Source organism: Chanodichthys erythropterus, chromosome 15, assembly GCF_024489055.1.
Source record: "Chanodichthys erythropterus isolate Z2021 chromosome 15, ASM2448905v1, whole genome shotgun sequence".
NCBI classification, from domain to species: domain Eukaryota; kingdom Metazoa; phylum Chordata; class Actinopteri; order Cypriniformes; family Xenocyprididae; genus Chanodichthys; species Chanodichthys erythropterus.
Window position 1 is genome coordinate 20,476,626 of NC_090235.1, and position 14,114 is coordinate 20,490,739.

General features: G+C 36.3%; 1 protein-coding gene across 2 annotated transcripts in view; it reads left to right on the top strand.

Moving 5' to 3' along the window:
- Positions 1-401: 401 nt before the first annotated feature.
- Positions 402-14,114, top strand: part of LOC137037348 (electrogenic aspartate/glutamate antiporter SLC25A13, mitochondrial) — a 55,956-nt gene continuing 42,243 nt past the window's right edge. For both annotated transcript variants that reach the window (XR_010897276.1, XM_067411272.1), the window contains exons 1-4: positions 402-454; positions 576-630; positions 2,617-2,759; positions 12,164-12,279. Coding sequence is in view for 1 of the 2 variants with exons in the window: in XM_067411272.1 (XP_067267373.1) it covers positions 619-630; positions 2,617-2,759; positions 12,164-12,279 (271 nt within the window). In the remaining variant the exon portion in view is untranslated. The remainder of the gene's footprint in view (positions 455-575; positions 631-2,616; positions 2,760-12,163; positions 12,280-14,114) is intronic.

Genomic DNA, 14,114 nt, shown 5'->3' on the forward strand with positions numbered 1-14,114 from the left:
TTAACTGATAACCTTCTGTACACACAGTAGCCGGTGTGATAGAGCTAGTTAGCCTGCTAATGACCTGGGTGAATGTTAGCGTCTCTCTATGACATTGAGACATAAGAGCACTTCAGAGAGCTCTGATGAAGTATCAAACCCCTGTAGATAGACTGTCCAGCGTCTGCTTGAGTGCCTGAATGGGTGTCATGGGGTTTATAGGATGCTAAACATGCCTGAAGTGAGCTTGGGTTGCTTAGAAATAAGATGCTTTTAATAATAATAATAATAATAATAGATCATCATTACAAGTGGAATATCATATCATTATAAAAAAACAATTATCCTATAATAATGTTAATAGACAGCACTGGACCTAATGTATACATTATATATGTACTTCACAATGTGTTTATGTCAACAGGTAATGATAAAGCGGGCTGATCCAGCAGAGCTCAAGTCCATTTTCTTGAAGGTATGTCACCTCTAATCTCCCCTGAGAGTCTGGAAATGAACGGATAGGAGCCATAGCCCAACATCTAAGCACTGGTGTCAATGAGATCTGATGTAACCATTTAATAAATTTCTCATTACAGAAAGAAAACCTGAGGATTAATTTAAAAATGCACCGAGCACTGTATGGAACTCATAGTAAGTTCACATGAATATACGAAAGCAGAGTTCCTTAAAAGCACGGGAAAAAACTTTGCATGAGTAACGTATAATATAAGTAACATCCTAAATGAATCTAACAGCAAATAATTAAAAAAACTAACAAATGCTTCATTAATATTCCTTTCAATAATCAGCCTTTTTCTTGCCTTCCGATATTTGGGTTTAAAGGTAGGGTAGGCAATTTCGGAGAGGCTAGCTAAAGGTCGTCTGAGACAAATTTTGAGAATCCTAAAAGATTCATTGGCAAAAATCTGTAGTCTTTGATCGCTAGTTTGACATGTTCACCGACACCCGATTAATGGCCGTTGCGATAAAAGTTTACCTCCGACAAAATTCTGGCAGTGTCAGGAGATTTGGCGCACAGTACTGCAGTGTGACTTCTACCACAAATTGTCTTAGTTTTTCAAGATAAGCCGTGATCAAAATTAACGCTAGAGATTTCTTTGTTAGCCACCATTTCAGTTCCGTGTGTAATGCAGCTCACTGTCACCGAATGTGTGTGGGTTGATGATGTAAAACTCAAGTTTTCAAGCGCGTGTCCGTTTTTAACGCGTCTTGACTGTCATACAATCTGACATATAGGACAGCTGAGATCCCACAGTGTGACATGAGGATCATGTTCGTACAGTCTGACAAGCAACAATCGTAAAGGACTAAATTGCACAGTGTGCACCCAGCTTTGCTTTGAAAGCATTAGATCCCACCCTCCCTTCAGAGCGACTCCAAAGCAACGCCTCCTTTAAAACACATGAACGCACACAACAGAGTATCGCGAGAGACTGCATTAAATTACCTCATGTTTCAAAGCACAAAACATTACAATAATAATGAACATAAGCAACTTACAGAGCTCGGTCTTGTACCACCTGACTGCTACAGATTAAGTTCGGCATTAATAGTGCTGACATAGAAACGCATCAATCTGAATTTGAGGATGTGAAAAGCTCCGGGCAGAACTCGTAATTACGGTTACGTCATGGCATGAACGCAGCACAAACTCCTTGTTTTGGTTCAGGAGGAACTGTAAAAGGTGGCTGCTGTTTGTGGTGCTCAGTGACTGTCTGTCTACAACTCTGCATAGCCTTACAGAATGTGCTGATGACGTGTGATGCAGGGTTGCCAGGTGTTCACAACAAAACCCGCCCAATTGCTACTCAAAACTAGCCCAAAACTAGCACAATCGCATTTCAGGGGGTTCCCCCAGTAAAAACCGCGTTCCGGGGGGTAAAATCCGCTTCTTGGCAGGGCTCCCCTAGTAAAAATCGCATTCCAGGGGCTAAATATCATGTTATTTGGGGTTGCTTCAACCCGCAGAGTGTGCAAGTGCACAGATGTATGGAAATACATATGATTGGACGAATTGTTTTTGGTCCTGAGACTTCCGCTAAATATATATGTGCATGTTTTAATATTTAGACCACTTCTGTTATTGATTGCTATCAGGATGTGAAGCGTTTCAACCAGTATAACAAAAAGTGTTTTAAAAAAAATATTGCCTACCCTACCTTAAAACAGTAGAATCTACCATCTTTATGATTGTAAATTGATGATGTTTTTGTTTATTTTCTCTTTAACTGTGAAGATTATTTTTCTTTCTATTTTGTCTCGGGTTTGTTGTACTAAATATTTATGGTTACCATTTTGATCTATGCGATATGTGATTTTAATTGAGATGTGATTGGCCATACTTCTTCATATAATACTACATTGTACAAGGCACTGTATTAAGTGACTATTTCAATGACTGCTTGCTGTCTTATTATTTAAAATGTTTTGTATAAAATGCATTGTATAGACAAGTTTGCTGGTTTATTGTATAAAATGCATCAGTTACATATTTTATGTTAATTAGATTGCTGGTATTTTGTGAACAGAGTATTTTTATCCACAATATCAATTCAGTACTGCAGTGGCCTCAGCATAATATATATAATATTGGCCCAGTTTTCTTTCCCTTCACAGTATGCCAGTGTGGAGAAGAATGGAGAGCGCCACATGTCCCCAGAGGACTTTGTGTTCAAGTTCCTCCATGCACAAACAGATATAAGGCTGTCCAAAGAGGCCACCGTTCTACTTGCAGGTGTTCTGGACCAGACCAAAGATGGGTTTGTATTTATTTCTATTGCTGCTATTAAAAGTTTGTGCTGCACTTGAACCTTTAGCTGGTTTTAATTTGAAAACAAATCAAATTGTGCTACCAAACAAAAATGCCCCCTAAATAAGACTGTTGGTTTTTGTTTTTAAACCACAGCGTGAATTTGTTTTTCATTAATAATTCACAACATGTGTAAATTACAGTTTATAGTTCATTTGATTCATAAACAAAGCATTTGCTGTGAAATGGATGTGGATTATGCGGTGGTATCTTCCGCTTTTAATCCTGCATTAGGATGAAGGGTCAGACATCTTAACACGCCACACTTTGTTCAGGTGCTGCTCCATTCAGGCAGCACGGCTCAACCCCTTTTTGCATTAATATGTATGCTTTTAATGATACATAATGATGGCCAATGATACGCAAGCGTAAGTCCAAAAAGATTCTGCGTTACCATGGCAACCAGCAGGGCCACATGCATGTGGTCATGCGGCACACATTATTAGGGCTGCCATAGACCGGGAGAGGTACACACGCACTGTAATTGCCTGTGCCATTCAGCTCTCGTGCTTTGTGCGACTTTGAGGATGGATAAATTGCTGCATCTCAGCTATTAACGGATAACTATTAGGGAATCATGGCTTGAGCTCTCTCTCAGAACATGATTTTTTATTTATTTGCAGGGCTTTGAGTAAAAAAATAGAGAGGGATTGTTTGATTTAATCAAGATTATGGAAATTTAAGTGCTGTGCTTTTCAGTTTATCTTTGGATCTTTTTTATGTTATTCACACAATGTATTTAGGTTACTGAGCTAGTTAAATAAGGATCTGGATATATATGGATTTCTATATATGGATTTCTTTTTGGTCAGCACCTTCATGCCGTCAGGGTTGTGGAATGTTACAAATGAAGAAACGTTTGTTTTGAGGCCTTCGTCCCAGAATTGCGATGACATAAAGTTCTAACAGGAATTAATTTTTTTGTACAAATGAAGCTTGTAATAATATTAAAACGTATTCAAAACCATAAATGAATCTAACAGCAAATGTTTTAAAAAACTGACACATTCTTAATTAAAATTCCTTTCAATAAACAGCCTTTTTCTTGCCGCCTTATATCTGGTTTTAAGAGTAGAAAGTACCTTCTGGATGATTGTAAAATTGTTGTTTTTGTTAATTTTGTCTTTAACTCTGATTGATTTTGTTAATGTTGTCTTTAACTCTGATTGATTTTGTTAATGTTGTCTTTAACTCTGATTGATTATTCTGTCTTGGGTTTGTAATGCTACAGATTTATGATTAACATTTTGATCTATGCAACATGTGATTTTAATTGAGATGAGATTGGCCATACTTCATGGAATACTACATTGTACAAGGTGCTGTATTAAGTGACTATTTCAATGACTGCTCCGAGTTTGCTGGTTTATTGTATAAAATGTATCAATTACATATTTTATGTTAATCAGATCGCCAGTATTTTTATTAGGAGTGTAATGGTACACAAAACTTGCCTGGGAAATCCAGCCTCCCCACTGTACTAGCGGATGAGTCTGGTCGGCCATTGAATCAATTCGATTTCTAGGGCGGAGCGAATCCGAGCAAACAGGAAGCGGAGTAAACCAATCAGAGAAGGGCGGATATGACGTTAGCAAAGCGACAAGAGAGTCAACAGCGAAAAGTAAATAATTAATGTGTTTTTGGTCATTTAAAACTGAATTCACGCCTGAATAGAACAAACTCTCGGGTCTCCCGTGCGCAATCTTTGTTGATATTGAAGGGACTTTCACCGCACTAGAGTGATGTTGTTTGCGTCACTGAAATAAACGAATCTGATTGCACGGTACGGTTTGAAGTTGACTTGAATCGCGACAGAGGGCGGACTGACCAGACTGATATATCTTGTAGAAGATATATCAGTCTGGCCTTGCCAGGCAAACACAAAACGGTATGTACCTCAGTTTTGAAGTCATGGTTCGGTTTGGTACAGCAGTGGGAGAAAACTAAACTTGCTTTTTTTTATTAAACAGTAGTTTAAAGAACAAATTGTGTCTCTGTCTTTTAATGAATTTAATTATAATTAAAAGTTTCTTAAGGACAAAAAAAATAACTCTGCTAATGCTGTAAACTATATAGGGAGCCCCTTACTATAATAACATTACTATAATAATAAAGGTTCAGAGCCCAAACTATTAGCCTAAATTCCATTGCTATGTATTTTTTAGATATAATAATCAACCATTAAAAAAGAAAACGTATGCAAACTTGTAAACTGCACTCAAGGCATTGCATTAACTTCTATCTAATACAAAATTATGTTTTTATTCCAATTCGTTGTTGAAATATAATAATTTACACAGTGGCTGTCATTTTCATGATAGATTCATTTAAACATACATTGAATAATCAAGACACCACTAAGAAGTTAAGTAAAATATAACGAATATATAGGCTAATATAGTGCATATATTTAGCAAAAGATTCATTTCTCTGGCGGACTAACCAGCTGTGGACTCGCCTGAGGTAAATGCTACTTGACACAGTGTTTACAAGCTGTTTTATTGACGTCTTTCCGCCGTTGAAACACTGATTGAACGATTACACGAGATATGACACATTCCAGTAAGTTGTACTGTATCTTTCAACATACTTCAGATGTTCTTTCATGTATATTCTGTAATATAAAGATCAGATGAAGAGATGATCGCGTTCACCCACGCGCCACGCTGCCGCCTAAACTGAGGTGCCTGTACAGTGATCTGTCATGCCACATTAAAGAGCGTCAAAATGGCATTTTTTTTTTGTTTGAATTTTGTGATAAAATGAACAGAATTTTAAAGATGACGCTTTGTTTCGTATTGAAACTAACAAAACGTGGAGCTTATTGCGATTATTGGTGGTTAGGCTAAAATGCTGTATTCGCCGTGTAGATCCAATGGGCCAGGGTTGGTTGGGGCAGCAGGGAGCGGGGCGCATTCGCTACGCCATGAGAGTATCGCGGTTCATATCGGTTCAGTTTGAATATAGTTACACCATAAATTTTATCCACAATATATGTTCTGTAATGCAGCGGCCTCAGCATATAATATTGTTTGGTTGTAGTGGTGGCTGTGGTCAGAACCTTCATGCCGTCAGGATTGTGCAATGTTGGAAATGAAGAAATTTTGAGGCCTTCGTCCCAGGATTGCGATGACATAAAGTACTAACATCAGTTCATATTTTTGTACAAATGAAGCTTAAATAATATTGAAATGTATTCGAAACCTTCAAGCTTCAAGACCAAAAAGCTCTGTTTGTGTGGGTGCCGATGTTTTTGCTGAAAACGAAGTGTTTTACAACCTCGGTAGGTTTTCATCTGATTGAGATGATTCACAGGTTATCTCTGTTTCATGAGATGGATACAAACAGCATGATGCATTTTCTACCTCCTCCTGAGCTGGAATAAATCAAGTGATATGGTGACATCCATCAGGCACCGAATCACTTCTCCTTTATTCAACTGCGGCATCCTGCCAACGTTTCTGAATCAGTCATTCAACACATGTAGACTTCCCTGCTGATTCAAAGATCTGCCATTCTCTCCTTTTCTGCCTCTATCTTTTCTCCCCTCTCCATTTTTGATGGAAAAACTCCTCAAGTGTGAAACTCTGCAGCCTCTTGGGGGTTAAAACTTTGTAAAGAGCACATGCTGAGAAAATGGCAGTCCGTGCCCATGTGGTTTCAGGCTGGTCTGAGGTATGCACTCAGGGAAAGCTAAACCAGCCCGCGTCCCTCCGCATGTACGCTTGTCAGTGACAATGACAGGGCCAGAGCTTATTGAAGGTGCTCTCTCTTCACCTGTCACGGATAAAAGCTACAACGCTAAACCACTGAAATAATAAGTCTGTAAATAGTGTTTCTGCTAAGGACAGTGTTTACCAGCACCTTTCGGTTTTAGAAACAACACAATTTAAAGGTGCGTGGCACCCACTGGGAGATATGCTTTGTACAAACGTATTCCTGTTTTGATTAGCGGAACACATTAAAATTTAATAGCAGCATAGTATTATTTTGTTTTATGAAAATAAATTTATTGATTTCTACAGTCTTCCACTTCTGAGTTTTAGTGATTGTAACATAAGATCAAGAATTCATAAATGTTCCATATTACACTATTCAAAAGTTTGGGGTATGTAAGATTTTTTTAATTGTTTTGATGTCTTTTATGCTCACTAAGACTGCACAAAAATACAGTAATAACAGAAATATTGTGAAATATTATTACAATTTAAAATAACTTTTTTTTTATATTAATATATTTTAAAATGTAATTTGTTTCTGTGACGCAAAGCTGAATTTTCAAGTAAAAGTCACAAAAGTATTGATTTCTTTAAAAAAAAAAACTTTTTTTTTTACTGACCCCAGACTTTTAAATTGTAGCACATTTAACATTTTCCAGGTTTTTTTTTTTTGTTCCACAAGAATTGTCCATATTATTAAATCGTTTCAGTGTCATATTTGAGAAACAAAACATTTTGCATTCCCCATGTTACACTTCTGGTTCTGTTCCATTTCAGTTGATGGTTGGAAAATGTTCTTCATTGGGCTTATTATTTGAGCTTGGGTTTAGTTTGTTTTACATGGCTACGGCATCTTAGTGTGTTTGTGTACCAGCATAATTGTTCTCTAGTAGTCAAGGAACTGCTAATCAACCATCATAAGCCTCATGCCTGGCATGGCGCTTGGGAAACTACATGCACAACTCATTTTTGTGTACGTTGATTGGAGGGTATTTAATGCAGATACACTCCAAAATCAATTACAGTGACCATCAAGCTGATCTGAAATGAAAGCGATACCATCTGGTGATTAGAAGTCCCTCCTTGCCTTCCGGTGGTTTCCAATGTTGGAGATGCGTTTTAATACTGTGTGTACCGGAAAGCATACTGAAACTCAGCGAGGGATTATGTTGCCTTCTCATGATATCGGAATTATCAGAGTTTCCTAGTTAAAAATTGGATATGAACACACTCTCAAGTCGTATTTACCACTTTTAGTCTCTGACCAAGGCTGTATCTCAATACTAGTTTTTCTTGAACCCAGTGCTGCGTTCAACACTATAGATCATAAAATATTACAAAATTACACTGGTATACAGGGACATTAAAGGTGCCCTAGATTCAAAAATTTAATTTACCTCAGCATAGTTAAATAACAAGAGTTCAGTACATGGAAATGACATACAGTGAGTCTCAAACTCCATTGTTTCCTCCTTCTTATATAAATCTCATTTGTGCAAAAGACCTCTGAAAAACAGGCGAACCTCAACATAACACTGACTGTTACATAACAGTCGGGGTGTACGCCCCCACTATTTGCATATGCCAGCCCATGTTCCCAACATTATGAAAGGCATTTGACAAGGGCAGAACATCTGGATCTGTGCACAGCTGAATCATCAGACTAGGTAAGCAAGCAAGAACAACAGCGAAAAATGGCAGATGGAGCAGTAATAACTGACATGATCCATGATATCATGATATTTTTAGTGATATTTGTAAATTGTCTTTCTAAATGTTTCGTTAGCATGTTGATAATGTACTGTTAAATGTGGTTAAAGTTACCATCGTTTCTTACTGTATTCACGGAGACAAGAGCTGTCGCTATTTTCATTTTTAAACACTTGCAGTCTGTATAATTCATAAACACAAATTCATTCTTTATAAATCTCTCAAACAGTGAGCATTAGCCGTTAGCCATGGAGCATAGCCTCAAACTCATTGTAAACATGAAAATAAACACTGTACTTACGCGATTAGACATGCTGCATGACGAACACTTTGTAAAGATCCATTTTGAGGGTTATATTAGCTGTGTGAACTTTTTTTTTATGTTGTTTAAGGCAAGCGCGAGCTCTTGGGGCATGGAGCACCAGATTTAAAGGGCCACACACCCTGAATCGGCTCATTTCTAATTATGCCCAAAATAGGCAGTTAAAAAAATGAATTAAAAAAAAAATCTATGGGGTATTTTGAGCTGAAACTTCACAGACACATTCAGGGAACACCTTAGACTTATATTACATCTTTTAAAAAAAAGTTCTAGGGCACCTTTAAGGTGGTTTAGATTGTACCCATCAGACCAATACAATTTTGTCTGTTTAAAAGGGGAACATTTTTAAGATAATGTCAGTAAATTATGGAGTGCCACAAGAATCTGTGTTAGGCCCTCTGCTGTTTTCAATATATATGCTGCAACTTGGTAATATTATAAGAAAACATGGAATTAGTTTCCACTGCTATGATACTCAGTTATATATATATTTCATCATGACCAAATGAAATCTCTAAATTATACAAGTTGACACAGTGTAAACAGGTATTCATTGCTTCAATGAGCTCATTGTTTCTGCCTTAAATGAATACATTGCTTAAATTAATACATTGTTAGCTAACTTTGTGATTTGTGTAAGTACATTTCTGAAATTACATAATTTGGACACAGTCACCTCTGATAACAGATTTCTCTAAACTGTAATGTTGACATGCATTTTCTCTTAAAGCTGCTTTGAAACGATATGTTTTGTGAAAAGCGCTATACAAATAAATGTGAATTGAATTGAAATTCCAGAATTATAGATAGTGCTGTGTCAATGAATGGGAATCTAAATATAATTTTGGCTTCAACAAGATTTTCTTAATAAATAGGCAAAAATAAACCTGGTGTCCTCCATGATTCCTGTTCTTTCTGACAACAAAGCACTTGAATGCGACAAGCTCGTAATCACAACTTCAGAAGCGGGAAGTAGGAAATTTCTGATAACACGTAAAGGCAGCATTATCCCAAAGCTTCCCTGTGGTAAATACAACTTGAGAGGGCGTTCAGTGTCCAATTTTTAACTAGGAAACTCTGATAGCAAGTGAAGGGAGCATAATCACTCTCTAAGTTTCGTTACACTTTTCTTTTTGTATCAGCATCTGTATCATTTCTCCTTGCTTTCTGATTTTAATCATCAATGCCTGGGCCCAGCGGATCGCCTTTGTAGCTCTCCACCCACTCTGAAACAGCAGGCTCCTGTTCTCCTACTGTCAGCTTAGTTAATAAAACAATTACTCTTGACTCCACAATGTGGCTGATTTGGCATGCTGGAAGCGCACAAATTCTCAGTTCCTTTGAATTTCATCAGTAACAAAATTAATTAGAGTGGCCACGAAAATGTAATCATTGCTCCCTGGAAATTGAAATAAATTAGAGATGCATGCATTGGGACTGCTCGTTAGCAGTGACCTCGAGTAATTGCTGTATCCATTTGTGAAATTCATAATGGAGTTGAGGCAACTTTGAACTGCGCTTAAATAAAGACTAGATTGCATGGTCCCCAGGGTTTCCTATGAACGCTGAAATTGCTTATTTGATGAGGTAGATACGTGTGTGTGTGCGTTTGTGTGCATGTTTATATGTTTTCTGATATTCAGCAAATGTCATGCTCTCCATTATGATTCAAACTTTCAGTCATTTGCAGAAGTAGTGCTGTTAGTGTTCCCTTTTACTGATATAAATTTTTTAATCTTTCTGCTGGTTTACTTGATTATTTGTTGAACAATAGCACCCATTTACCCTCACTGTAAAGTGAGCACACATATAGGAACTAATGAAATAATCTTAAAATCGTGCCAAATATATGAAAGCTTCCTATCTTTTACTCTAAATGTGCACTGTCAGTCAAACGTTGAGCACATCTTATCATTTGGCACTTTTTAAAATGATAGCAAATATGGGTGTGTGATATGATTTTGGATCATGGCAGTCACATCACATGTTAACGCATAGGTAGGGTTAAACTCACATGACATGGTAATTATTCTCAATCATGTAAGTTTATTATTTGCATGCATCATTTATCCTTGCTGGTTAAATATTTTATTTGCACGCTGTACTGACATGCAATTGTCTTTCTGAGCATGTACACACATTAAAAGCCTGTCAAACAGCATGTGAGTACTGAACTATGTTATCTTTCGCATCTCATATTGATTAAACTGTCAGTTACACACAAGGTTAACATAAACATAGCTGATTATGTCTTAAGTGAACGTAAACAGTTGGGAGAAAACCGGATGCGTGTCTGAATATTGGATCTGAGATCTTAAAGTGACAGCAGCCTAAAAAACCTTCTGCCGCTTGTCATTAAAGTTGATCAAACAACAAAAGACAAAGAGAAAATCACTTACTGCTCTTTACTGAATAACTTCAGTAGCTTTAATAAGAATCAGTGCATATATAATTTAAACAGTGAAGTCCATTTAGTGTTTTATTTTTACATTTGTTTATTCAAATTCTTACTTGAATGCTGTACTGTTAAATACACCTACTGTTAAAAAAATAATTAAAGATTTTTACTAACAAAGATAAAATAATGAAATAAATATTTTCATCTCCGCCCACCCCTACTTTGGCCTAAATATTCTGTCATTCTTTTTTCTTTTATATTTTGTTAACTTGTAAGGCTACATTTTTAAAATAGGGAAATTAGTTTGTCTGCACTGCTCAGTCACTTGCAAAATAGTAAAGCCAACATGACAAAATTGTCAATCGTGATTTTCTTAAAAAATCATGATTTGATATTTTTGTCATGTCACCCACCCCTAATAGCAAATCATTTTGTTTCACTCTCTGGTTCAAATCATTCATTAAAAAAGAAAACGAATTAATATTTTTGTTTTGCAGTAGAAATTTCTTTCATTATATTCATTATATACATTTACAATTATTTTATAAATATATCAAAACAAATATTTTAAAAGATATTTAGTATATTAATGTATTGTTAACTATATATCTTTTGATTAATATATTTATATATGAATATATTTTCAAACATTTTAAGTATTCGCCTGTACATGAAAACACCATGACAAACATTGTCTCCTTTTGACTGGCAGTGTATGTGTATACCAATAGTTCAAGATTATTTCCTTCCTGTACTGCTGCTTGACTTGTTGGTTGGTTCTCTAGTAATCACATTATTTACTGAGTTCCCAACCATCCTGTGGGTCTTATATGAACTGGTCCCATTTTCAGTAAGGTAATGACATTTGACAGTCAAATTGGAAGCACTTCAATCAAGATTGGGATCATTGAATAGCCTGTTATGTCAAATTGTTTTGTCATTCACTTAATCTCTGGGCCTAGAATTGAAGCTGGACTGTGTGTTTAGATGTTTTGTACATCATAATTTTAGGCTGATAATTACAGTTGAACAAATCACTCAAGTGTCAAGTGTTCACAATGAAAATATGTGCTACCTTTTTTTGTTTGGCGACGAGAAGCAGTAATCAGCGAGTGATACCCTCTCATCATTCAATAATGTAATGCCAGGCTGGTGGAGTGAAGTGTCCACAATATGTACGCTGTAAGTCTGTTTGTCTCCATCAGGTTGATCTCCTTCCAGGAGTTTCTGGCTTTTGAGTCGGTGCTGTGTGCTCCGGATGCTCTCTTCATGGTCGCCTTCCAGCTCTTCGACAAAACTGGAAATGGCACTGCCACTTTTGGTAAGTGTGCAATGCTCTTTATAAAACAGAGTTCAGGCTCGAAATTCTGATTGGATGAGCTGCTTTTGAATGTTGATAAAAGTTCACCTGTGTCCGTGCACGTTCTGTGTAAATGGGCATAGTTGCTGTGTTGCTTGGCAACATCAAACAGCCTTCAGTTACAAGAATTAACTATATTACTTGTCAAAAAAGCTGCTTTAATTAATCTATTAATTATTAATAGTAAATATAAATGTTTTTTCGAATATTGGTGTCTTTTATTCAGGCATTCAATAGCCTTGTTACAGTGAATTTTCCATGTTTAAAAGTTTTTAGGCACTTCACATTCTTTAATAACACCCATTTTGTTTTGTTTTGTTTTTGTTTTTGTTTTGTTGTTTGAAGGTTTTTTGGGTTTCGTTTTTGTTTTGTTTTTTTGTTTTTGTTTTGTTTTGTTTTATGCTTTTTTGGGTTTTGTTTTGTTTCGTTTAAATGATAAAAAGTGTGTACTGGTGTTTTTAGTATTTTTTTGTTTAAGGTTTTAGGCACTTAGGCACACCCATTTTGTTTTGTTTTGTTTCTCACATTTAAATGATGAAGTATTTTTTTAGTTTAAGATTGTTGTTTAATTTCCAGGAATTTCAATTCATTTGAATTTCCATCCTATGCATTTCTGTATTTTGGCCTAATCGCTGTTTGTATCAGCTGAATGCCTAAATCAATTAGGTTATCAAGTATAACTCTAAAGCACCTTTTGTTCAGTCACCAGCCTCAAAACAAAGGGCTAATGTTAAGTAGTCTAATCTGAATATTTGCTTTGACAGACAGATTCCTGTCACTTAGCGAAGTACTACAGGATCAGCAAAGGTAAATCTCTTAATCGGGTTCATTCAGCCACTGTCAGAGATCTTTAAAATGCAGATCGATTTCAAACAGACATCAGTATAATCTTCCGCTGTACATTCATTGTGGCTATTTGATTCCAGACAAGACTAAGAACAAAGGATTTTAATACACCAATAGTATGAAATGTTGCATTTGCAGTTACGTTCATGTTGCAAATGAACTTGGCAAAAGAAGAATGCATGTGTGTGTGTCTCATGCGTTAAATTTCCCTAATTGACTTAAATAGTCTAATTTGCCTTTTGTAGGCGAGACCTGTCAGATCAGCTCATTTCAAATGCACTACCCAAAGTGCCTAGGCGAAGAGAAAGAGACTTTCATCAACCTGTTTTAGTCAATAGGGAATAAGATCAGATAATGCATGCACATATACGTAGTTCATATTCATATGACTCGGTTATTTAGATGTGATGTTACAGTGCTGTTCAAAGGTTTCTTGCTGCTCATGTCATCAGGAGTATGTCTGGGTTTAGTTGTAATAAGAATGCATAGGCAGTATTTGTCTCATACACCTGTTTTTCAACTGCTGCAGTCACCTAAACATAAATAGTAAATAACTTCTGACTAAGATTATGGTCATGTCAAAATCACTTTATTGTGATGCACTACAGAGGGTAGGAAAATGAAATGCTGCTCTGTGTTAAAGTGAACAGGAGACTCCCGTTTATAACCCTCTTAATGTCATTAAAAGCATTAAAGGTCTCTTGCTGTTACATTAAACAGTCTTTTTTCACCATTTAATAAACCCTGTCATTGCAAGTCATATTATGAAGGGCTATTTTTTAAGGGTTTGGAAATTTTAGGTTTTAATTAATGAATGACTAGCATTTTTTTTTTCACCCCCCCCCTTCAACTTCAATTAGGTGAATTAGAGGTAATAAACTTGCCGGCTGCCATGCAACTCCAAAGCGATATAATGAAAGAAGGACTGAGAAGTGTTGACAGGTTCATAA